Source organism: Ictidomys tridecemlineatus, chromosome 10, assembly GCF_052094955.1.
Source record: "Ictidomys tridecemlineatus isolate mIctTri1 chromosome 10, mIctTri1.hap1, whole genome shotgun sequence".
NCBI classification, from domain to species: domain Eukaryota; kingdom Metazoa; phylum Chordata; class Mammalia; order Rodentia; family Sciuridae; genus Ictidomys; species Ictidomys tridecemlineatus.
Window position 1 is genome coordinate 114,632,516 of NC_135486.1, and position 25,628 is coordinate 114,658,143.

At 38.0% G+C, this 25,628-nt stretch overlaps 1 protein-coding gene across 3 annotated transcripts in view; it reads right to left on the reverse strand.

The window, feature by feature from the left end:
- Nucleotides 1–22,211, reverse strand: part of LOC101972836 (cytochrome P450 3A4) — a 38,535-nt gene extending 16,324 nt beyond the window's left edge. For 2 of the 3 annotated variants that reach the window (XM_078024737.1, XM_078024736.1), the window contains exons 1-7: nucleotides 22,052–22,211; nucleotides 19,362–19,455; nucleotides 9,170–9,222; nucleotides 7,474–7,573; nucleotides 3,468–3,581; nucleotides 2,933–3,021; nucleotides 1,428–1,576 (exon numbers count right to left, since the gene is read on the reverse strand). In XM_078024737.1, the coding sequence (XP_077880863.1) occupies nucleotides 1,428–1,576; nucleotides 2,933–3,021; nucleotides 3,468–3,581; nucleotides 7,474–7,573; nucleotides 9,170–9,222; nucleotides 19,362–19,455; nucleotides 22,052–22,122 (670 nt within the window). In that variant the 5' untranslated portion in view covers nucleotides 22,123–22,211. The remainder of the gene's footprint in view (nucleotides 1–1,427; nucleotides 1,577–2,932; nucleotides 3,022–3,467; nucleotides 3,582–7,473; nucleotides 7,574–9,169; nucleotides 9,223–19,361; nucleotides 19,456–22,051) is intronic. The other variant, XM_078024738.1, reaches the window with a different exon arrangement.
- Nucleotides 22,212–25,628: the final 3,417 nt, after the last annotated feature.

Consider the following 25,628-nt stretch of genomic DNA (forward strand, 5'->3'; position numbering starts at 1 on the left):
ATATGGTAGAGAGAGAAGATGGGAGGGGAGGTGATGGGGGATAGTAGAGGATAGGAAAGGCAGCAGAATGCAACAGGCACTAGTATAGCAATATGTAAAACAGTGGATGTGTAACCTATGTGATGCTGCAATCTGTAACGGGGTAAAAATGGGAGTTCATAAGCCACTTGAATCAAAGTGTAAAGTATGATATGTCAAGAACTATGTAATGTTTTGAACAACCAACAATAAAAATTAAAGAAAAAAAAAGCAAATCATAATCTGGTAAGAAACTATGTAAAGAACATATGAAAAAGTATTTTTTCAATTAAATTATTTAAAAATCATTTTTTCTTTTATTTTAAATTTGTTCCAACTAGTTATACATGATAGGAGAATGCATTTTGACACATTGTACACAAATGGAGCACAAGATTTTCTCCCTCTTATTGTGCATGGTACAGACTCACACCAGTAAAATTCTTAAACTTCAAAACAAAAAGACAAATGCTTCAGGTAATTGTGGGCAAAAGATATACATAGTTAATCTTAAAAATAGTGAATCTGACTTGTCTTTCCTATGTACATAAATGAACACCTCATAGTGAATCTCCACATCATGTACATACACAAGCCTGGGATCCTAATTAGAATAAGGTATACTTTATGTTTTTATAGATATGCCATGCATATCTAAAAAGAACAAATAAAATTGATTAACATCGCTTGTTATCAGTAACCAACAGAAAAATGCAAATCAAAACCACATAAGATGCCATCTCACATCCACTAAAACGTCTAAAATAAAAAATGGAAACAGGAAGTGTTAGGAAATAAGTGAAGTAATTGGAAACTTCATACATTTTTGGTAAGAATATTAAATGGTACAGCTATTATGGAAAACACTGACAAAAGTACTTTGTAAGGCAGAAAATTCACTCCTGAGTATGTACTCAGATGAAATTGAAAACCAGAGTTCACAAACAAGTTTCACACTAATGTTCATAACGGCACCATTCATAATAGCCAAAAGGTGGAAATAACATAAATGTCTATCAAATGATGAAAAGATAACTAAATTGTAGTATATCTATACAATGGAATATTATTTGGCCATAAACATGAAGTACTGATATATATTTCACTTAGAAACAGAATGCTAAATGATATCACTTTGCATCTCAAAAGACCACATATTTCATGTCTCCATTGTTATAATGTATACATCATATGCAAAGATAAAGAGATAAAAAAAGAGTAGTGTTTGTTTAGGGTAAATGATTTTGAAAGCTGACAGTTAAAAAATAATGAGTTTTCTGATTTTGACAATGGTGATTTAACATGCTAAAAATTATGGAATTTTACATTTTAAGGAATCATATAGTATGTAAATAATATCTTAATGAAGTTGTTATTTTAAAAGAAAAAATAAATGATAATCTACATACTAATTATAAGAAAAAACGGGTGGAGGAATTCTGAACCAAGGATGTTCTTGGCTTTTTTCACAAATGGATCTTCTGGATTGTTGAGGGAATTGATATTAACTCCAAAGGAGGTGCTAATAATCACATCCATGATGTAGCTCCCAAACATTCTGAGTAAAGAAAGAAATGTAAAATTTTAATATGTATTGCTTTACTCTCCTACTACACATGCTGGAAGAAGTGATATGAGCACATTCAAACACTTTCAGAAATATCTGTTGATCAAATGGCTAAGTCCATGCTCCTATCAAATACCATGAGGCAGCTGTCCCTGTGCCAGGGGAGTTAGGGACACTAGGGTAGTGAGCTCAAGGAGTTCAGTCACAGAGAGATAGACACCCTTAATCAGACAAATCACATCAGTTAGTGGAGTGAAGACGATAAAAGATGATTAAATATGGAGCTTCAGCAGGACCAGGGTGGTATAATTGACTCCTGGTAGGGGATCCAAGATTGGTGACCTTGACCTAGGTCCTGCCTAAGCACAGTGTGTTCCCAGAGCTGATTCCTCTCTAGCACATCATATACCAGCAACACTCAGTTCTGAGAGGACGAAATATCATCTCCCCTTCTCTGCACCCACTGCTACAGCTCCTGAGAGGTCCTGAACTCCAGGACCTAAAGTGGCCCAAGGACAGAATCTTGCAAAAGAAAATGAGAAAGAATATCCTCAGTTTAAACATTGAAAATCTCCTCAAAATGTACTTGAATGTGCTCACGACTTGGTGAACGTATTCTCTCAGATTTTTTATGACAGTATCAGTGGTTGTTCATGGGTCAAAATAAACCATTTTATACAACAAATGATATGGTAGTTGTAATCTATATCCTTTCAGGACCTTATCTCTGTTGATATTTGAGGAAGAAGTGAAGAGAATATTTCATATTTTGTATTTTGCTGATATTCTCAGTGCAACCATGAAGAGATTTGTTGTTCCATAGCCTGCATTGTATCTTTATTTTTTAAATAATTTATTTTTAGTTGTAGAGGACAGCATGCTTTTATTTTATCAGTTTATTTTTATGTGGTGCTGAGGATAGAACACAGTGCCTTACACATGCTAGGCAAGTGTTCTGCCACTGAACTAAAACCCTAGCCCTAGGTTATATCTTTCTATCCCTGCTCAATAGGTACTGGAAACTTACCCCCATCCAACATTCCCTAGGCTCTACCCTCAACTTCTGAGTGATCATGTTCTTCATTGTAAAACATGTGTTTTGACTTACATAATATCCAAATTGATGATCAAGCAGATAAACTAATTCTATTTTTGTACACAGATGTCTCAGCACCCTGCCTCATCCTAGGAGCCTCTCCTCCTTGGGTGGCCCATTGTGGTTTTGATACCCCTACACTTACTTTTGTCTGGTCAGGGGAGTAGCTCAAGAGTGGTAATTTCAGTTCCCTGGCAGGCTGCTGGAAGGTCTTAAAACAGCTCAGAACCCCAGAGCTGGCTGCTACTTACTCCTTCACAGTGACAGGCTCGCCTTTCTTCACTTCCTGGCTCAGGTAGTTCACCAATGTGTCTCCATATTGGTTAATGATGGGGAACATCTAAGCACAAACACAACTCCACCCACAGTTAGAGGAGAATCGAGTCCCCAAGGCTCTGGTTTTTCCAGGATTATAAAGTACGAGATATTTATAATGAATCAAATAATATCTCTTCTAAGACATAAAGACAAAAGGTGATTTGAAATTATTAATTAGTTCTTTTTATTTATACATAACAATGTTTCCGTTTGACATAATTATAAAAGCATGGAAAAATAATTTGTTCTAACTCAGTCCCAATACTTCCCTTTTCTCTCCTCTTTCCTTCCCTCTGTTCTCTTCCTTCTACTCTAATGATCTTTCTGATATTTACTTTTAGTTTTTTTTTTAATTAGGAATTTCAAACTTAATGGAATATTCTTTGGAAAACGATGATGTTCTCACATATGTTCCATCTCCAAATTCTTATTTAAGTTTCTAACTAAAGTCCTCTTAGTTTTTATTACCTCCTTGAGTTTCCCACTGGAGAAAACTGGTGATATCAAGACTCGAAGTCTCTTCCACTCTTCATCCCTTGCTGCAAAGAGAGCTTTTTGCATAAATCCCAATGGCAAAACTACCTGAAGTTCACAAAGAAAAAGACATTTTATATAAGGTATGTTTTGGAAGTCTCCACATTGCAGAAAACTTGTTAAACAGGCATCAGTTTTTTTTAATCATTTATTTACTGAGTGTCTACTAGGGGGAAGGCCCTGTGCTAGATGTTCCATAAACTTTTATCCCAAATTCCTCTTCTCTTGTGAGGGTAGAGGGGGTACCCAGCCACCAGATGTGTGTTCAGTATTTATATTCCAGCTGCTGTGTAAATACAAAGGCCCCTCATGGGAGGTAAACTGTTGTCCCAGGAGACAGAGAGCATTATGACCTAGGGCATCCTACACAGACAGCACAGGAAAAAAAATGATTGATGACAGTCTTTCAGATAACCTTAGAAAACTAGGTTGTCCAGACTAGTTATGCTTTTCCATATACATACAGCATAAATATCTTGCAAGGGATGCCAGGATATAGCCACTTAAAAATAGTAGCTAATAACTTAAAAGATTAGGAACTTCTTCTCAATTCTGAAAAAAATAATGCAATTATGTGGAAGTCCTTTCTTTTGAATCATCCCCCACTACACATACATGGAGGGACAGAAAGAAAGGAAAAGATAATTATGTTTCCCAGCTTGAGACTGGCCTGTCAATTCAACCTGCTCAAAGCTGTCATTCAGCTTCCAACACTATGTTTTGTTTATAAAGGTATACATCCAGTGCTCCTTCATGATGAAAGCTCAAAACACTAGGAAGAAAAAAAAAACTTCTTCAATCTGAAAGAGACTCTATATACTTAAAAACCCAACACCAACAACAAAGACCTTCAGCTAACATAACATTTATTGGTGAAATGGTGAATCTATTCTCCTAAGATCAGTAATAATTTGAAGTTTTCCTCTTTTATCATTCTTATCCAATATTACCATACTCTAAATCCTTACTGGGTCAATGGGACAATGTTTTTACATAGGCATGTAAATTGGAAATGAACAAACCTGAAGTGACCCTATCTTCAGGGGACAAAATTATCAATGTGGAAAATCTCAAAGAATATTTTAAAACATCTAGAACTAATAAATAGGTTCACCAAGGTTGTAAGATACAGTATTAACATGCAAAAATGAGCTACATTTCTATATAACAACAAGAGAAATGTCAAAAAAAAAACATTAAAAACACAATACTATTCACTGTCACTCCAAAAAAAAATGAAACATATTAGGAACAGATATAAAAACAAGTACAGGATTGCTATGCTGGAAACTATAAAATGTTGATCAAAGATATTAAAGAAAATCTCAAGAAATGGAGAAGCATGATATGGATTGAAAGATTTAACCCAGGAAAGATACAGATTTTCTTTAAATTAATCTATAGATTTGATTGAATTCTTATCAAAATCTCACCAAATGAGTTTTTGCAGGCAAGCTTATTCTGAATTTGTATGAAAAATTAAAGGACCAAGATAAATAAAGTGGGAGAGCTGGGGATGTGGCTCAAGTGGTAGCATGCTCCCCTGGCATGCATGCGGCCCAGATTGGATCCTCAGCACCACATACAAACAAAGATGTTGTGTCTGCCAAAAACTAAAAAATAAATATTAAATCTCTCTCTCTCTCTCTCTCTCTCTCTCTCTCTCTCTCTCTCTCTCTCTCAATAAATAAATAAATAAAGTGGGAGTGAAACAGACAAACTGAGTCAGTCTTAGCAGGTTAACAAACATAACAGAAAATTAGGAGTTAAACAGTATGGTAGTCTCTAATGCTACGTTAACACATCAGGAGACAGGAGTTTGAGAAGTCAGCTCAGCATTCTGAGGCTATGAAGTAATCAGAAAAACCAAGAAGCCAGAGGCAAAGACCAGGTCATTAATATAAAACCCACTGAGAGAGGCCACAAATTGGCCCTGTTCTGATAATAATACTAGAGACTCCCCCAGATGAGGTGTCACATGTTTTTGAACTAAGGGGTAAATGCATGAATAGAAAAGTTAAGATGGTAACTTCTTGGTTTAAATATATATATATATATATATAGTTGTAGATGGACACAATAAAGATTTTTTTTAATATGTGATGCAGGGGACTGAACGCAGCACTTTACTCATGTTAGGCAAGCACTCTACCACTGAGTCACACAACCCTAGCCAAAAGATGATAACATATTTTTTCCTTTGCTTTATTAACATAGTCACCATTCCACAATGTAGGTACTTAATATGGTAATGAGACTCATTGCAAGAAAAAATACAATGGAGAGAAGATCACAGGCACAACTAAAATAAAACAGAGTGAGAAATAGACACACCCTATCAGCCCAAATGGATGTTTGACAATGGTGAAAACAGGATGATCAGAGGGAGGACAGACTTTCTAAAGATGGTACTGAAACAACTGGAAAGCCACAGGCCAACAAAACTAGACAACAACGAGAAATGAACTCTCACCATGTTTTACAATGAGCATGACTCAGATCCTAGGTTTTTAGGTAAACTGTAAAGTCTATAACTTTTAGGAGAGAAATTAGAACAACATAGAAATCAGAGGCAAAATTTTTCATGTATTAGCCTCCCCCATAAAAGACAATGTTTGCGCTTATGGAGACCCTGTTAACAGGAAAAGACAAGTGATCCATCAGGACTTGAAAAGACTAGCAAGAGGAAGCCTTGGGGAACACTGAATCCTAATAAAGCTGATGATTATATGGATTTATCCACAGCAGCAACTTTGCTCAAATGTACATAGGCACACATGTACATGGGCACATAAAACTGGTGAAATTTAAATAAGTTCTGTGGATTGTATCGATTTCAAGTTCTGGTTACTCTAGTAACAGGAATAGACTATATTCAGAGATAAGTAATATGCTATTCAAACTATGTCAATTGGGAAAAACAGAAGAAAAGTTATATGAAACCTTCCTGAACAATTTTGGAGCAAATTTCTGTGAAGCTGTGATTACTCCAAGACACAAATTTAATCAATAAATATTTGTATTTTTTAAAATGACCTGAACATTCACTTCACAGAAAATTACATACACTCAACCAACAAATATATGAAAAACTATTCATCATCTCTAGCAATCAGAGAAATGCAAATCAAAACCACTATCATGTCACTCCAGTCAGAATGGCAATTATTATGAAGATAAACAACAATAAATGTTGGAGAGCATGGGGAGACAACGGCATACTCATACATTGTTGGTGGGATTGCAAATTGATGCAGCCAATATGGTATGTAGTATGGAGATTTCTTGGAAATCTGGAAATGGAACCATCATTTGACCCAGCTATCCCTCCCCTTGGTCTATACCCAAAGGACTTAAAATCAGCATACTACAGGGACACAGCCACATCAGTGTTTTATAGCAGCACAATTCACAATAGCAAAACTGTGGAACCAACCTAGATGCTCTTCAGTGGGTGAATGGATAAAAAGGGGAGTGGGAAATATATACCCAATGAAATTTTACTCCACAATAAAAGAGAATGCAATCATGGCGTTTGTAGGTAAATGGAAGGCATTAGAGAAGATAATGCTATGTGAAGTTAGCCAATCCCCCCAAAAAAAACAAATGCCGAATATTTTCTCTGATATAAGAAAGCTGATTCATAGTGGGTTGTGGAGGGGGAAAATGGGAGGAATGGATGAACTCTAGATAGAGCAGAGGGGTTGGAGGGAAAGAAAAGGGGTGGGGGTTAGCAAAAATGATGGAATGTGATACACATTATTATCCAAAGTACATGTGTGAAGACATGAATTGGTGTCGACATACTTTATATACAACCATAGATATGAAAACTTGTGTTATATATGTGTGATAAGAATTGTAATGCATTCTGCTGTCATTTATTTTTAAAAAATCAATTAAAAAAAGAAAAAAGAAATTTATAAAACTGAATGCTTACCGGTAGATTTGTAAAAACAGAATAATATTCTTTCACCAGCACTGTTTTGATCATCTCTGGATCCGTAATAACCAACACAGCCTGTTGACCATCATACAATCTGTGTTGGGAAAGAAGAGATCATTAAACTTACTAAGCCATATTCTTCAGTTAGAGCAACACCCAGGAATCCAAACTGATATTCCATAATCCATATGCCTGACTGTAGAATGCACAGTGACACTAGATACAAGTTCAAGGTAGGTGATGACACACAACGAGATTCTGGCCATATAAAATGAAAGTAATGTAACTGAAACAGGGAAGAGATATTTAAAGATGAAAAAAATTCTTTCTTAGAAGAGCCTGATTGGAGATGTCTAAATGGTGCATACATGTTTTCCCATTCTCCAGTAATTTTGTATTTAAAAATATTTCATAATCAGTGCAGTTTTAATCTGCACTTCTCTAGTTGTAAGATATGTTGAACATTTTTTCATATATTCATTTATGATTTGAATTTCTTCTTTTGAGAAGGGTCTGCTCAGTTCTTTTGCCCATTTATTGATTGGGTTATTTGGTTTTTTGGTGTTAAGCTTATTAGGTTGTTTGTATATTGTGAATATTAACACCATAAATGAAGTGCAGGGGGCAAAGATTTTATCCACTTCTGAAGGTTCTTTTTTTATGCTTTAATTGTTTCTTCTGATGTGGAAGTATATTAAATTAGAGAAAAATAGACAAGTAAATTATTAAGTTCTTACAAGTGCTTAAGATACAAGAGATGGCTGGGGTTGTATCAGTGGGGACTCAGCCCTGTGTGCTCTTTCCACTCAACAACATGGCCTTTATGAGCCATGCCAGTTAGGTAGGATGATGTGGCCAGCTCTGCTGTTTTGAGGACTTGATGAGAGAAGATGAAGAGGGAGGAAGATGTAAAGCCTTCTCCCACTTGCTTATAGTACACAAGAACTACAATAATACCTCTGGAGCTGCTTTCACCAAGCATTATTAAGAAAATGGCTACTGAAATTAGCTGATTTCACTATAGCAGATTATGAAGTACATAAGCCCATGGGAACATAGTGGTTTAAAATGTACTGGCCATCCATTCTTCAAAGTCAGTAGAATGAGGTAGGCAGAGAAATCCCTGTGTACACTTGTAGTGAAACCCCTAATTGACAGGGAAAAACAAATGAAATCCCCAAGATTTTACACTTGCAGAGAAAGATATAATAAAAGAAAGCAGAGGTCAAATCATTTCACAATCTGTTCATCTCTTTCTCAGCTTTTCTTTCAAATGTACATGATAACCCCCAAATTTATATAAAGGTCACTTTTATTCAATGTGGCAATCTTGAAAGGAGATCAAGCCATGCATGGTGTACATTTTAGGAATGTCTGACTTAATGCCTCCTATGCAGTATTAAAGTTTCCTAATGAAGAAAAAATGGGAAAGAAAGTAGAGGCTGGGCACTGGAGAGAAGGTGAGGCCAAGAGTTTTTGGGTTATCAGAGATTGAGAAAAGTCAAAAGTATTACATTCTTGGCCATGAACCTTGACACCTGGTGAAATATGGGACCCTTGGCAGGAGGAGAAGCCTCTAAAAGCTTTATAATAATTAATTACCAGTAATAGCCCTGGGCTGGCATTGTCTTTTTTCCCTGGAGTGCCTCATCCAACAAGTCTACCCAAGAGACATTTCCAAAATACTCACCCCCACATTTTCCCATACTTTTCATGACATTGAATGTCATATTGCCAAAAACCCTGGGAGGAGAAACAAGAGAATTTATATTGTTATTTTGAAAATATTGAACTCTGCTTCTAATTCAGGAACCAATGATTAGAATCCCTTGAAATCAGACTGGAATATGGTCCATCACTGGCAGTTAGAGGGAAGCTCTTATTCTAAGACATCCAAAGTAAAAATAAATGGGATATTAGTGTTGAGAGCCACAGTTTAGTCAGAAAGATACCTGGCATTTTGCTAGAGGGAATGGTTAAAAGATGACCCTGCTCTGGGATTATGGCAGATCCTACTGCCTCTGGCGCTTGCTACTTTGGAGTTCCCCTTGAGTTCCCACAGGGTTCAGAGAGAATTGGACACCTGGAGTCCTGTGGAGGGAGTGTGTTCCTGGGAAGTGTGTGTAGAGTGCTGGTGAGAGTTCGGGAATAAAGATTTGCTGTTTGAACCTACAAGGCTTTGTGGCGGGTCCGTTAATTTGTGCCCAGCCAGACTGTGGCACATTAGAAAGGGGAATTTAGAGTTCATCTTGAATTTTCTTGAAGTATTGTACATATTTTTTTTAAAGAGAGAGTGAGAGAGGAGAGAGAGAGAGAGAGAGAGAGAGAGAGAGAGAATTTTTTAATATTTATTTTTTAGTTCTCGGCGGACACAACATCTTTGTTGGTATGTGGTGCTGAGGATCGAACCCGGGCCGCACGCATGCCAGGCGAGCGTGCTACTGCATGAGCCACATCTCCAGCCCTTGAAGTATTGTACATATTAAAGAAATTATTCTTTTTTTTTTTTAGACAAGGTATTGCCATGTTTCCTATAATGACCTTGAATTTATGATACTCCTGCCTCAGCCTCCAGAGTGGTTGGGACTACAGGTGTGTGCCACAGTTTCACTAGTTGTCCTTGAGTATGAATATGAAGCAATTCTAGTTTTCTGTATAATTTTCTCATGTGCATGGACTGTTTCTGAAATCCTGCCAACTTTGAATCATTCCCTCCACCTGGATGTGAAAAAATCAAAGCTGAGAGAAAGTGAGTGAGTTTCCCAGGAACATTTGCAAGAACACTTCACTCATTTTTCCCCAGATATTTTTCATTTCTCTCATGAATCTCCCTAGAATACTGGGGAAATTAGGAAATTCAAGGCACCAATGACCTCTAAGTTGACCATGTTGATGTGATTAGTTTAGCTGGCTATTTCACTACTGTGACCCTGACAACAACCATATAGAAAACTAAGATTTACTTGGCTCACAGTTTCAGAGGTCTCAGTTCATACATGGCTTCCTCTGTTGCCATGGTCTGTGGTGAGACAGAATAACATGGCAGAAGAGTGTGACAGAAAAAAGCAGTTCAGGACATAGCTCCAGGAAGCAGACAGAAACTTAACTAACCAGGGACAAAATGTATGCCCTGAAGCCAGGCCCCCAGTGACCCTCCTCTTCCACCAATATCCTAACTGCCTCCAGTTGCCTCCAGTTAATCCTTACTGAGGAAATAGTGTACCGAGTAGATTAAGGCTTTTACAATTCAATCACTTTATTTCTGAACTTTCTTGCAATGCCTTACACATGAGCTGCTGAGGGACACCACGACCATAACAGTGATTCTCATGTATGTTGTGGAGTGAGAAAGACTAAGTAAGGATTGACAAAATGGAGTCACCTTCCAGTTTTCCACCTAAAGATGGAAAAGATGGAGAGATGCCACTCCTACCCATGGGAGTCAACAAATTACGTACTTGCTCTAAATTTTTGCTTCTAACACTTAAAAAGAAATTTTCCTATTGCTATGTTTCAAGGATGATGTTTTCATGATGCACAGGAAGACCCAAATTATGTGGATCTTACAGTCTATCTAGTATACTGTTGATCTGGAAAGTGTGAATAGGAAATAATGCCTTTTCAGCAGGAAGAGCAGAATGGAATTCTCAGGGGATCAGGGGGGTCTATTATTCTCAGGGGGGTCTATAATCCTGCTCAGAATTATAGAATTAGAGTATGATAAACAAGCCTCAGTGTTTGGAAGAAATAATCTGAGCAGAGTGTAGCCTTTTTTTATGGCCTCTGGTTTTGAGTTCATGAATTTCTGTCAGTAGGCAGTCCCTGAGTCAGATTCTAAATGAGTTAATGACAAAGGCTTGATAAAAATTCACATTTCTTGTGTAACATGTTACATTCCATTCAGTTAACTTAAATTTTAATTTTTGAAATCATGTGATTACTGCTCATTTTATATGTGATACTGCCTTTGTTAAAAAACAATACACAGAGGTTCCAACATGGCGGCCAGTGAGCAGGCAGCATTTTCTGTACCTCCGCAGTAACGGGATCAGAGAGACACATAAATACAGTTGCATGGGACCTGCTGAGGAACTTCTAACAATATTCCATTGAAAGGAGACCTGCCGATAACTAGTAAGTCTGTGGGAGGGGTCAGTTTGTCTCAGGCGAGTGAATCTAGGCAACGCGGATCAGGGACACAATCCCACAGGGACACAATTCCGCCGGCCGCGGCCGAATTGCAGTGAACTGCAGCCGCAGGCCTGAGTCTGTGAACTGCCTCTGGCGGTTTGGCGCTGAAAAAACACCCCCTCCCCACCCCCAGCCGGTTCCGAGCAACGAGGATCAGGGACACAATCCAGCCGGCCGCGGCCGAACTGCAGCGAACTGCAGCAAACCTACCAACGGCCGTGGCGGACTGGGCCCCCACAGGCCTGAGTCTGGGAACTGCCTCTGGCGGTTTGGCGATGCAAACAACACCCCCACCCCACCCCCAGCCGGTTCGGAGCAACGCGGATCAGGGACACAATCCAGCCGGCCGTGGCCGAACTGCAGCGAAATGCAGCAAATGTACCAACGGCCGCGGCGGACTGGGCCCCCCCCCCCCCCGCAGGCCTGAGTCTGTGAACTGCCTCTGGCGGTTTGGCACTGCAAACAACACCCCCACCCCACTCCCAGCCAGGAACAAAGTGGATCAGGGACACATTCCAGCCGGCCGCTGCCAAACTGCAGCGAACTGCAGCGAACATACAAATGGCTGCGGCCGGACTGGGCCCGCAGGCCTGAGTCTGTGAACTGCCTCTGGCGGTTTGGCGCTACAAACAACACCCCCACCCCCCCATCTCACCCCCAGCCGGTTCGGAGCTGCAAACCACACGACCCCCCACCCCCACCCCCACCCCGCTCCTGTGAATAACTCCTGCCCACTGGGCTCTGCAAAGGGCCCCGACCACACGGCAAACGGACAAATAGTCCCGACCACTGGGCACTTCGAACAGCCCTGCCCGCACAGGGGAATCAGGAGTGGCGAGGGACCCACCGCACGGAACTCCCAGCTACGGATCCCACCAGAGGTAACATCTGAGGTCTCTTGCACCAGTTTCCGGGGGCGTGACTACCAGAGGGCAAGCAAATTCACCGCGGGTCCTCAACCCCAAGCCCTACAAACTTAGGATTCCAGGGAATGGGAAACAGGGAGAGCGTGCCCAGGTGGCCATGAAAACAGGGCACACAGGAGCAGCAGACCTGGCGTGTAGCCAGTATTGTGGTGAGCGTTACCAGTGAGCAGACCCGCCCAGTCCGGGAGGAAAAGCTGCTGCACAGTGACAGGCTCCCGCCTACTAAGAAGAGAAGCTTAGCCTGGTGGGCACAGCTTCACCTAATGGAAGAATAGTGAATCGGAATCTAAGACTGCATTTATTAATTTTTTTTTTTTTTTTTTGGTGGATGTTGTGGTTGGGTTTTTTTTGTTGTTGTTGTTGCTGTTTTTTTTTAAAAAAAGTGTTTTTAAAATTCATTTTATTTTATTTTATTTTATTTTTTAATTTTAATCCTCATCTCTATTATTACTATTGTTATTTGTTTTAATTCTTTTAAATCTTCATTTTTTTCTTTCTCTTTCTTCTCTTCCTCTGTCTTTCCATTTCTTTTCAATTCTCTTATTCCCCCTTCCTGGAATTCTACCTGGTTACTCTCATTCTCTTTGGTGATTTCTTCCCTTCCTTGCTAATACCTTTCCTCCAAAGCATCAAATAAATTTATAGGAGTAGACAGTAACTCAACAGTCAAACAGAACAAAAAGCAAAATGATCAGTATGAAAAAGCAAGGAAGAAAAGGAGTACAAACAACACAGGACAGCCCAAATATTCAGAACGACATAGAGTCATCAGAAAAGTGGTCATATAAAGAACTCAGGGAACACCTTAGACAGATGGAATGGAACCTTAAAGAGGACACAAGACAGCAAATTCAAGCAGCGAAAGAACACATTGAGAAGGAATTACATAAAATGATAAAAGAAGAAGTTAAGCATCTATATCAGGAGATAGAGACTATAAAAAAGAATCATACAGTAATCTTAGAAATGAAGGAAATTATAAACCAAATTAAAATCTCATATGAGAGTATCACTAATAGAGTGGAGCAACTAGAAGCCAGAACGTCTGATAATGAAGACAAAATATATCAACTTGAAAAGAGTCTAGCCAACTCAGATAGGATGGTTAAAAATCATGAGAGAAACATACAAGAGATATGCGATAATATAAAAAAACCAAATTTAAGAGTCATTGGGATAGAGGAAGGGATAGAAATTGAAACCAGGGGAATGAGTAATTTACTAAATGAAATAATTACAGAAAAATTTCCAGAAATAAAAAAGGAAACAGATATACAAATTGTAGATGCATACAGGACACCGAGCATACAAAATCACAGTAGACCAACGCCAAGACACATTGTTATGAAGATATCCAATATACAGAACAAAGAGAGAATATTAAAAGCTACAAGAGAAAGGAGACAGATTACATTCAGGGGTAAACCAATAAGGTTAACAACGGATTTTTCAACATAGACGCTGAAAGCAAGAAGATCCTGGAACAACGTATTCCAAACACTGAAAGACAATGGATGCCAACCAAGAATCCTGTATCCAGCAAAATTAAGCTTCAGGTACGACAACGAAATAAAAATCTTTCACGATAAACAAAAACTAAAAGAATTTGCAGCCAGAAAACCAGCATTGCAAAGCATCTTGAGCAAAACACTCCACGAGGAAGAAATGAAAAACAATAACCAAAGCCAACAGTGGGAAGTACCTCAGTAAAGACAGACAGGGGGGAAAGCAAATCATGGAGAAACAAACTAAATTGAAAAAAAAAGAGATAAATAATCAAACATGGCTGGAAGAACAAACCATATATCAATAGTAACTCTAAACATTAATGGTTTAAACACTCCAATAAAGCGACATAGGCTGGTAACATGGATTAAAAAAACAAATTCAACAATATGCTGCCTCCAGGAGACTCACCTAACTGGAAAAGACATACACAGGCTGAAGGTGAAAGGTCGGGAAAAAATATATCACGCACACGGTCCTCGCAAGCAAGCAGGTGTGGCCATCCTCATAGCGAATAAAATCGACTTCAAGACTAAATTAATCCAAAGGGATAAGGAAGGACATTATATTCTGTTAAAAGGAACCATTAAACAACAAGATATAACAATTATCAATATTTATGCACCTAATAATGGTGCTGTGAAGTTCATAAAACAAATTCTCCTCAAGTTCAAGAATCAAATAGACCACAACACAATAATTATGGGCGACTTCAACACACCTCTCTCACCATTGGACAGATCCTCCAAACAAAAGTTGAATAAAGAAACTATAGAACTCAATACCACAATCAATAACCTAGACTTAACTGACATATATAGAATATATCAACCATCATCAAGAGGATATACTTTTTTCTCAGCAGCACATGGATCCTTCTCAAAAATAGACCATATATTATGCCATAGGGCAACCCTCAGTAAATATAAAGGGGTGGAGATAATACCATGCATTTTATCTGATCATAATGGAATGAAACTGGAAATCAATGATAAAAGAAGGAAGGGAAAATTCAATATCACATGGAAAATGAACAATATGTTACTGAACGATCAAAGGGTTACAGAAGACATAAAGGAGGAAATCAAAAAATTCTTAGAGATAAATGAAAATACAGACACAACCTATCGGAATCTATGGGACACAATGAAAGCAGTTTTAAGAGGGAAATTCATCGCCTGGAGGTCATTCCTCAAAAAAAGGAAAAACCAACAAATAAATGAGCTCACACTTCATCTCAAAGCCCTAGAAAAGGAAGAGCAAAACAATAGCAAATGTAGCAGAAAGCAAGAAATAATTAAAATCAGAGTGGAAATCAACGAAATTGAAACAAAAGAAACTATTGAAAAAATTAACAAAACTAAAAGTTGGTTCTTTGAAAAAATAAACAAGATTGACAGACCCTTAGCCATGCTAATGAAGAGAAGAAGAGAGAGAAATCAAATTACTAACATAAGGGATGAAAAAGGCAATATCACAACAGATGCTACAGAAATACAGAAGACAATTAGAAATTATTTTGAAAACCTATACTCCAATAAAATAGAGGATAGTGAAGACATCGATAAATTCCTTAAGACATACGATTTGCCCAGACTGAGTCAGGAGGACACACACAATTTGAACAGACCAATATCAATGGATGAAATTGAAGAAGAAATCAAAAGATTACCAACCAAGAAAAGCCCAGGACCGGATGGGTATACAGCGGAGTTTTACAAAACCTTTAAAGAAGAATTAATACCAATACTTTTCAAGTTATTCAGGAAATAGAAAAAGAGGGAGAACTTCCAAATTCATTCTATGAGGCCAACATCACATTGATTCCGAAGCCAGACAAAGACACATCAAAGAAAGAAAACTACAGACCAATATCTCTGATGAACCTAGATGCAAAAATCCTCAATAAAATTCTGGCGAATCGGATACAAAGGCACATCAAAAAAATTGTGCACCATGATCAAGTAGGATTCATCCCTGGGATGCAAGGATGGTTCAATATATGGAAATCAATAAATATTATTCACCATATCAATAGACTTAAAAATAAGAACCATATGATCATCTCGATAGACGCAGAAAAAGCATTCGACAAAATACAGCATCCCTTTATGTTCAAAACATTAGAAAAACTAGGGATAACAGGAACTTACCTTGACATTGTAAAAGCTATCTATGCTAAGCCCCAGGCTAGCATCATTCTGAATGGAGAAAAATTGAAGGCATTCCCTCTAAAATCTGGAACAAGGCAGGGATGTCCTCTATCACCACTTCTATTCAATATAGTTCTCGAAACACTGGCCAGAGCAATTAGACAAACGAAAGAAATTAAAGGCATAAAAATTGGAAAAGAAGAGCTTAAATTATCACTATTTGCGGATGACATGATTATATATCTAGAAGACCCAAAAGGGTCTACAAAAAAACTACTAGAACTAATAAATGAATTCAGCAAAGTGGCAGGATATAAAATCAACACACACAAATCAAAGGCATTTCTGTATATCAGCGACAAAACTTCTGAAATGGAAATAAGGGAAAACACTCCATTCACGTTATCCTCAAAAAAAATAAAATACTTGGGAATCAACCTAACAAAATAGGTGAAAGATTTATACAATGAAAACTACAGAACTCTAAAAAGAGAAGTAGAAGAAGATCTTAGGAGATGGAAAAATATACCCTGTTCATGGATAAGCAGAACTAACATCATCAAAATGGCGATATTACCAAAAGTTCTCTATAGGTTTAATGCAATGCCAATCAAAATCCCAATGGTATTGCTTGTACAAATAGACAAAGCAATCATGAAATTCATATGGAAAAATAAAAGACCCAGAATAGCAAAAGCAATTTTAAGCAGGAAGTGTGAATCAGGTGGTATAGCAATACCAGACTTCAAACTATATTACAGAGCAATAGTAACAAAAACAGCATGGTACTGGTACCAGAACAGGCGGGTGGACCAATGGTATAGAATAGAGGACACAGAGACTAATCCACAAAGTTACAACTATCTTATATTTGATAAAGGGGCTAAAAGCATGCAATGGAGGAAGGATAGCATCTTCAACAAATGGTGTTGGGAAAACTGGAAATCCATATGGAACAAAATGAAACTGAATCCCCTCCTCTCACCATGCACAAAAGTTAACTCAAAATGGATCAAGGACCTGGATATCAAATCAGAGACTCTGCATATGATAGAAGAAAAAGTTGGTTCTGATCTACATATTGTGGGGTCGGGCTCCAAATTCCTTAACAGGACACCCATAGCACAAGAGTTAATGGCAAGAATCAACAATTGGGACTTACTTAAACTAAAAAGTTTTTTCACAGCAAGAGAAACAATAAGAGAAGTAAATAGGGAGCCTACATCATGGGAACAAATATTTACCCCTCACACTTCAGATAGAGCCCTAATATCCAGAGTATACAAAGAACTCAAAAAATTAGACAATAAGACAACAAATAACCCAATCAACAAATGGGCCAATGACCTGAACAGACACTTCTCAGAGGAGGACATACAATCAATCAACAAGTACATGAAAAAATGCTCACCTTCTCTAGCAGTCAGAGAAATGCAAATCAAAATCACCCTAAGATACCATCTCACTCCAGTAAGATTGGCAGCCATTAGGAAGTCAAACAACAACAAGTGCTGGCGAGGATGTAGGGAAAAGGGTACTCTTGTACATTGCTGGTGGGACTGCAAATTGGTTCGACCAATTTGGAAAGCAGTATGGAGATTCCTGGGAAAGCTGGGAATGGAACCAACATTTGATCCAGCTATTGCCCTTCTAGGACTATTCCCTGAAGACCTTAAAAGAGTGTACTACAGGGATACTGCCACATCGATGTTCACAGCAGCACAATTCACAATAGCTAGACTGTGGAACCAACCCAGATGCCCTTCAATGGATGAATGGATTAAAAAAATGTGGCATTTATACACCATGGAGTATTATTCTGCATTAAAAAATGACAAAATCATGGAATTCGCAGGGAAATGGATGGCACTAGAACAGATTATGCTTAGTGAAGCTAGCCAATCCCTAAAAAACAAATACCAGATGTCTTCTTTGATATAATGAGAGCAACTAAGAATAGAGTAGGGAGGAAGAGCAGGAAGAAAATATTAACATTAAACAGAGACACGAGGTGGGAGGGAAAGGGAGAGAAAAGGGGAATTGCATGGAAATGGAAAGAGACTCTCATTGTTATAAAAAACTACATATAAGAGGTTGTGAGGGGAAAGGGGGAAAAAAAACAAGGAGAGAAGCGAATTACAGTAGACGGGATAAAAGAGAAATGGGGGGGAGGGGGATAGTAGAGGATAGGAAAGATAGCAGAATACAACAGTTACTAGTTTGGCATTATGTAAAAATGTGTATGTGTAACCGATGTGATTCTGCAATCTGTATTTGGGGTAAAAATGGGAGTTCATAACTCACTTGAAACTAATGTTTGAAATATGATATGTCAAGAGCCTTGTAATGATTTGAACAACCAATAAAAAAAAGAAAAAAAAAGAAATTCAAATAGACAAAAAAAAACAGTACACATCTTTTGTTTAATTATGTGAAATCCATAGACAAGGGCTACCTTATCTCATTCATACTTATTTGTTGCTAAGACTCACTGCTAGGGTGCTATCTTTGAATGATAACAAGAAATACATAATGCTGTCATTTCATCTGTTAAATCCTCCAAATATGTCACAGGAAGTAAAACTTGGGTGAAGCCATGGAAATAACCACAGGGTATTTGCACATTCAAAAATTAAGTATGTGCAAATTATCAACTTATGAATGCTTGGGGTACTTTAGAAACTGTAGTTTCATTTTTTATTTACAACGGGACTCATGAGACCTTGCAAAGAATAGGAATGTTTGAAGGTGTTTACCATGCCCTCTTTCACAGACTTTTTGCTCAAATACTAAGCACAATATAATCTTCCTGGAAATATGCACCCAGGAAGTTAAACATCTTTTTTATGATGAATTCAAAGTCTGAACAACATCATGAAGATCAAATGCAGATGTACCAGAGATCCGAGCTGTTCTACTGAGGCTCTTGAAGATTTGACTTCAGAGCTCCAGGGAAAACCTAACCATTCTCCAGAAGGGGCCTGAACATTGTTTCTCAAAGGATAAAAACTACTACATTTCTCCTGAAGATGGACATTTTTACTGATGGCACTAAACTGGCATTTGTACTCAGGAGAAAAAATAGAGGGAGCTCAAGCACACTCACCTTGTGGTAGTACAGAAGAGTTCCAAATAAAGGCAGAGGTGTTGGCCCAGGTATTCCCAGCTTCTTAAATAGCCCATGAGAATAGGTTCCATATCTACAAAGTGAAATAGAAAGCCAGGTCACCCTGATTGTCATTCTATAGATAAGGGCCTGACCAGTCTCTGACTCAGAAACTGGACCAGGCAATGAGATAGGTAACATGTAGGTGATACATAACAACAAAAACTCTAATGGCACATTCTGTTTTCCAACACCACTTAGAGATAACTTCCTGTCACAAGAGGCACAATGATTAGGTAAAAGAACTTGAGTCTTCATGGCCCCAATAATTGGGTTTGTTCTTAATAAACATTCCCAGCCTTGAATATGCCTGAGAAGTTCAGGCTGGCATTCTGCCAGGGCATCACAGTTGCTATGGGTATTTGGTATGTTAACCTTTTCTTAACCTAGAGATTCCTAGTAAAAAAAGGGCCAATGCTTTGACATGACTTTTATTATGAGATTTTTGGTAACCAAATCCGTTCAATCACAGAGTATCCACTGAGAACCTATGGTAACATTGTTTCTTGCAATTTGGACATAAACCTTTCATACGTTTCCTTCTTTCTATGCCATGTCTCTGGTTCAGCATTCAGCCCTTCTTTAAATTTAACTTTACATGGATATTTGGTAGCAGTCATAGTATACTTATTTCTGTTGAATGACAAATGTGACATTTAAGAAAACTGGGACTTCCACTGGCTTCATACCAATGTGAGCCATGTTGAGTGTCACCCAAGTCCATTGTCGGACAATCTAAGTGACTTGAGCAAGAAGGAAGGCTGAGTTCCCTTATACTCTTAGTGCTTCTGTGAGGAACAAATGACTGAGGAATCATCTCCAGGCCATTCCTCCTCTCATTGAGTATGATCCTCCAACTGGTGATGCTCAGATGGCAGCACAGAGTCAGGTGTGCTTATGTTTACCAAGGCAGTCAATCACAAAACAGTTTTGTTTATTGCCTCTGCACATCAACTCTCCTTGTATGAAAACCCACAAAGGCTGGTGCTTCCTTGGGCTGGCCAACCTGCAACACAGATGTGTCATGTTCACAGCCCCATGCCTGGGGGTTCTGGATCCTAAAATCTTCGCCCCCATAAGCATTGATAATAGATGAAATACTAGATAAAGAAAAAATGGTGAACAAGAGATTCCTGGCAGCTACTTCAATCATGAAACAACCAGTTTTGTAAAGATTTCCCCATAGTAATACAGAGGATAAAAGTGTGTCATGTTTAAATAGCTCAACATTCCCAGCAATTCCTTTTAGCTACATGGAAGGTGACCTTCCAAATTTCAGTTACAGTCCTGATGACACAGCAGACAATATGCAACATAAAGTAAGAACCCATAATGTGTTCCAGACAGTTGAATAAGAACTTTCTGCTTCTTCTTTGGAGGAGAATGGTTAAGGCAGTATAGTTTTCACATACTCTGTACAAATCCTGTCATTACATACAGTAAAATTAAACTACATTGATTCACTAGAAAATTTCTACAGAGAGAGGATTATATTGCCACAATACCCCTGAATTAGTACCTTTTCTTTCAGAGAATAAAAGCCAGATCTATATTTTCATTTTTTCATGATATTTTGATTCCTTATTTTAAGAGTGAAATTGAGGCAAATGTCAAATGTGACCTGTGTGGAATCTCTCCTACTAGAATCAAAATAACCTCTTTCCCTCTGTTTCATGATGTTATTAGTAAAAGCAATTTCCCTACTAGATGATATTCATTCATGCATTCATGTTGGAGTGTAGAGGGAAAAAATAAAGCAAAATTGGCTTTGTGATGTTGTTCAGGCCGCTAGAAGATTTCATATTGAGACAAAATAAGTCTCTTTATGATGCTAATATCTCAGAGAGATGAAAATAAACAAAAGGAAAGAATAAAACTTCTTAAAATTTCTGTCAGGTATTCTCTGTTCTAGACACTTATCATTTGGAAGGAAAAAGTTCTGTGAATTTCAGGGTGAAATAATTGAGTTTTACAAGGGAGGGAAGTGCCAGGAGAAAAAAAGAGGGAATTGTGCAGTCAACCTTCAGGGAGTCTGAGGGGAAATTGGTGTGTTGTACAGAGGGTGCTGGGGGCAAGAAGGGGCAGGAGTCATCACATGCACAGGGAATAGTCCTCTTGTATGTCTTCTGCAATAGGCAGAAAAACAAGAAGACAAAGAGACAAAATCCAAGTAAACTGGTTTTCCCCAGAATTCCCTAAGCTTGAAAGGGAGTGAGGTTCCCACTGCATGTGATAATAGTTATTAATTATCTGTATATCCTGAATTCTGATTTATTCCTCTAGGTTCAAACGCAGAGCCAATCAGATAACCCTCAGAAACAAATCTCAACACCAATTGCCCTATCCACAGGAACTCACCATTTTTCTTTAGCAGTTCTGTCTTCTGAATTGTTGTTTCTACTGTGTGGGATTTTTTAGACAAAATGTGTCAAGTTGTAATTCAGTGAGGCCAATTTATGTGCTAGAAAAGGAGATAGGGCTAGGCATGCTCAATAGGAACTTTTTAAGTGTTTATAGAAATTTCAATTCCATGATCTCTTTTGATTTTTCAAATAGACAAGGGAAAGAGGAATATGATTAGGTCCCCACCTCTAGGGTTACAGAGGAGAGGAGGCTGGGCAGCTACTCACAGATATAGGAGCACCAGACAGATAGCCAGGAGGACCCAGGTCTCTATGGAAGAATTGGGAATCAGGTCCATCACCACTTTTCTTCAGCAGTTCTGTCTTCTGAATTGTTTTATTCTGCTATGTGGGCTTTTTTGCCAAAATGTGTCAAGCTGCAATTCAGTGAGGCCAATTTATGTGCTAGGAAAGGAGGTGGGGCCAGGCATGCAGCCAGTGGAAAGGCCACCTATGCATCTCCTGGAATTGGAGGGGTCAGGTGTCCTCTTTGCAGTTGGCAAAGAATCATGCACTCTCCTCCTTTGATCTTTTAAACCATTGACTTAAACAAACTTCCTTTGGTAATTTCATTAACTTTGAGGCCAACAGCTGTCCAATGGGTAACTAAAAGAAGAATAAATCTTGGTATTCTGCTTCATTAGGTATCCTTTACTAACCTAATATTTGTGACTACACAGCTTTGCACAAGACATGTTAATCATTTAAGGAGTGTTTATCTAAAAACTAGCAAAATAAGAATGTTTAGTCCCAAATATAGCTAATCTCATACCACCTTGGAGATTGAGGCAAGATTGAATGGACATTTTATTGTCAGCTTTAGGGGTTTTGTTTTGTTTTGTTTGTTTGTTTGGTGCTGAGGATGGAACCCAGGGCCTTGTGCATGCAAGACAAGCACTCTACCAACTGAGCTCTAGCCCCAGCCCTGATCCTCAGCTTTTACAGTAGCTTTTCTTCAGAGCCCCAGAGTGGTGCCTAGAATTTCTCATTCATTTTTCAATTCCTTCCAGGAATGGTAGAGCCTTGTAGACAGATCACTATGAGGAGAGTGTTCCCTCAACAAACGGAATCATATCATGACATCTACATTGCCTTTCTAGTATCCAAGGTCTGGTAGATGAACACCCTGATAAGTAAGTAAAAATTTACCCCTTTCAAGTGATTAGGACTTCTCAGGTGCTAGGTCACAGTGCTAGAACTGAGATAGTGATCCATGAGACTACAGTTTGGGCAAGATTGCTTAACAATGCTTACTTCTTCCCCACTGCCCTAATTCTTATTCTATTAAATCCTTCAGGTCAGGTCAGCACCCTGAAGACATGCCTAAAAATATGTCTTCCTGGGGTGGCTACAATAATTAAAGTTCTTTACTTGCATTATAGAATTACCCTTTGGGTTTGATTTTTGGGGTGAATAGCAAGATCTAGATTTTGCATCTGGCCTGGAACTTCTGTAGTATGCTTAGTTCATATTTGGTAGAAAAATCAATATATCACTGTGTTATCAATAATGTCAATGTTATTTAATATTTGATATTTGAACTCAAGCAAAGCCATTAGCATTTAATTTTCTTAATTGTTCATGGCACCATAGCTGCTGACATGAGAATACATGAGACCTTCATCAAAACAAGCTACATCCATAAATCTTTGGCTATACAGGTTCCTGCACCTAGAATGTTTTTGTGCCTCACAAATCACTTCAGCTTACCCTTTAAAACCCAGCTCCACCAGCACCTATTTTGGTATAGTCTTTCCTAATTTATCTTGAGCAGTAGGACAACTTATTCCTTGCTGTGATATCCAAGACTCTGGAAGCTGAGGAAGGAGGATTGCAAGTTTAAAACCAGTCTCAGAAATTAATTGAGGTTCTATGACACTTAGATAGACCCTCTCTCAAAATAAAATATAAAAAGGGAAGGATAATAGAATGAATCAGACAGTATTACTTTATGTGCATATATGATTACACAATCCAGGAAAATCTATATCATGTACAACCAAGAGATTCATTCTACTATGCTTCCTTCTCATAAACCCACTTTGTTCCCTTCACATACTTCTACTTATTCATGTCAACACCCCGCTTTATTGTGAATTAGCATCAAGATATCATAGAAAACATTTAACATTTGGTTTGGGGGGATTGTCTTATTTTGCTTAACATAATATACTCCAGCTTCATCCATTTACCAGTAAATGCCATTTTATTCTCCTTTAAGGCTGAGCCATATTTCATTGTATATATATATATACACATTATCTTTATATATATATATATATATATACATTATATATATATTATCTTTATATATATATATATATATATATATATTTATATATTTATATGTTAAAGGACACCTACGTTTGTTCCATAGTTTAAGTATAAAGCTCTGCTCAAGTACTTGGTTATATAGAAACTCAGCCCCAGATACCTGATATGCTGATTTGAGAGGGGCACACATGAACAGGCAATTGTAGGATGCCAAATAAAGTAATCATAGAGGTATGAGAAAAATCATTCTTATCAATTTTAAAGGTGAAGCTTCTTTCTTGGCATGGAACTGTCCATTCTCTTGTGCATCGTCAGCCCACATAATATCTCTTTTGAGAAGCCTGTTATTACTTCCACTAGCAAATAAATTGTTCATGGTGTTGGCTTTTGTTTTACATTCGAAACTCACAGGTCATAATCTTAAGTATGCAAAAAGAAAAAAAAATGGAATGAAAGAAAAAAAATAAAGATGATTTTTTTAACTCAGCTCTCAAATGCTCTTTCTTTTAAATAAGGACTATTTTCATCTGGCCAACTTTGGGAGGCAGACAGTATCTAAGCTTTGTGGCAGGGAGAGGGAATAGCCAAGTATTCTGGGCCTTGTGTTTGGAGTGATGTGAAGAATATCAGGTCCAGGAACACATCCTCTTGGATTGAAGGAAGAATGTTCCTCACCCCATAGTCACTGCAGGTAGAATGAGATGTATGCCCACTGTATTCAGGACCTGTGTCAAGCATTACACATGACCTATCCAGAAACTTGGCTTTCATGAATTTTAACCTTTGTTGGGGGAATGAAACATTAAACAGCAAGAAGAAAAAAATCCCACACATATATATTTTGAATTATAAATTTGAATGAGTTCTGTGAAGTAAAAGAATACTTTACTGAAACTTGTAGCAGGATTTGACTCACTTATTCTTTCCTTTCTTAAACTCACTCCTTTTTCAAAATAAAAATAAAAACAGCAGAATCAACGGAACTGAAGAGAAGGGAAGAACACACGTTGGATGTGCCTAGACTTCTTTCCTCATGTATGTGATGGATATTGCCTAGAATTGACTTAAGATGTCCACGGGTCTTGTTATCTGAATCACAGGACTTGCTCAGGACTGCCTGCATCTCTCAGGATTGATATGAAACACACCCCTTCCTCATTATTCTACTTATTTTGTATATTAAAGTCCACAAGTTTCTGCAGTCCAGTCAGAAACCAAGAGATCCTATGATCATGATTCACAAAGGTAGAATAGGCAGGATCTCAAAGAACACACACCTGCTATGGAAGCTATGAGCCCTAAAGTCTACAGAGGTTTCTCAACTGAGAGTGCAGAGAGAGAGGTACACCACACCTCCACACACCCCTTACCTCACAAAAAACTAGCTAGTGTTTATTTTTTTACTCTTTAAAGTTTTATTTGGGATTTTTCGATATATGTGACAGAAGAGTGTATTTTGACATTATACATACGTGGAGTATATTTTATTCAAATTAGGATACCATTTTTGGGGTTTAAATGATGTGGAATG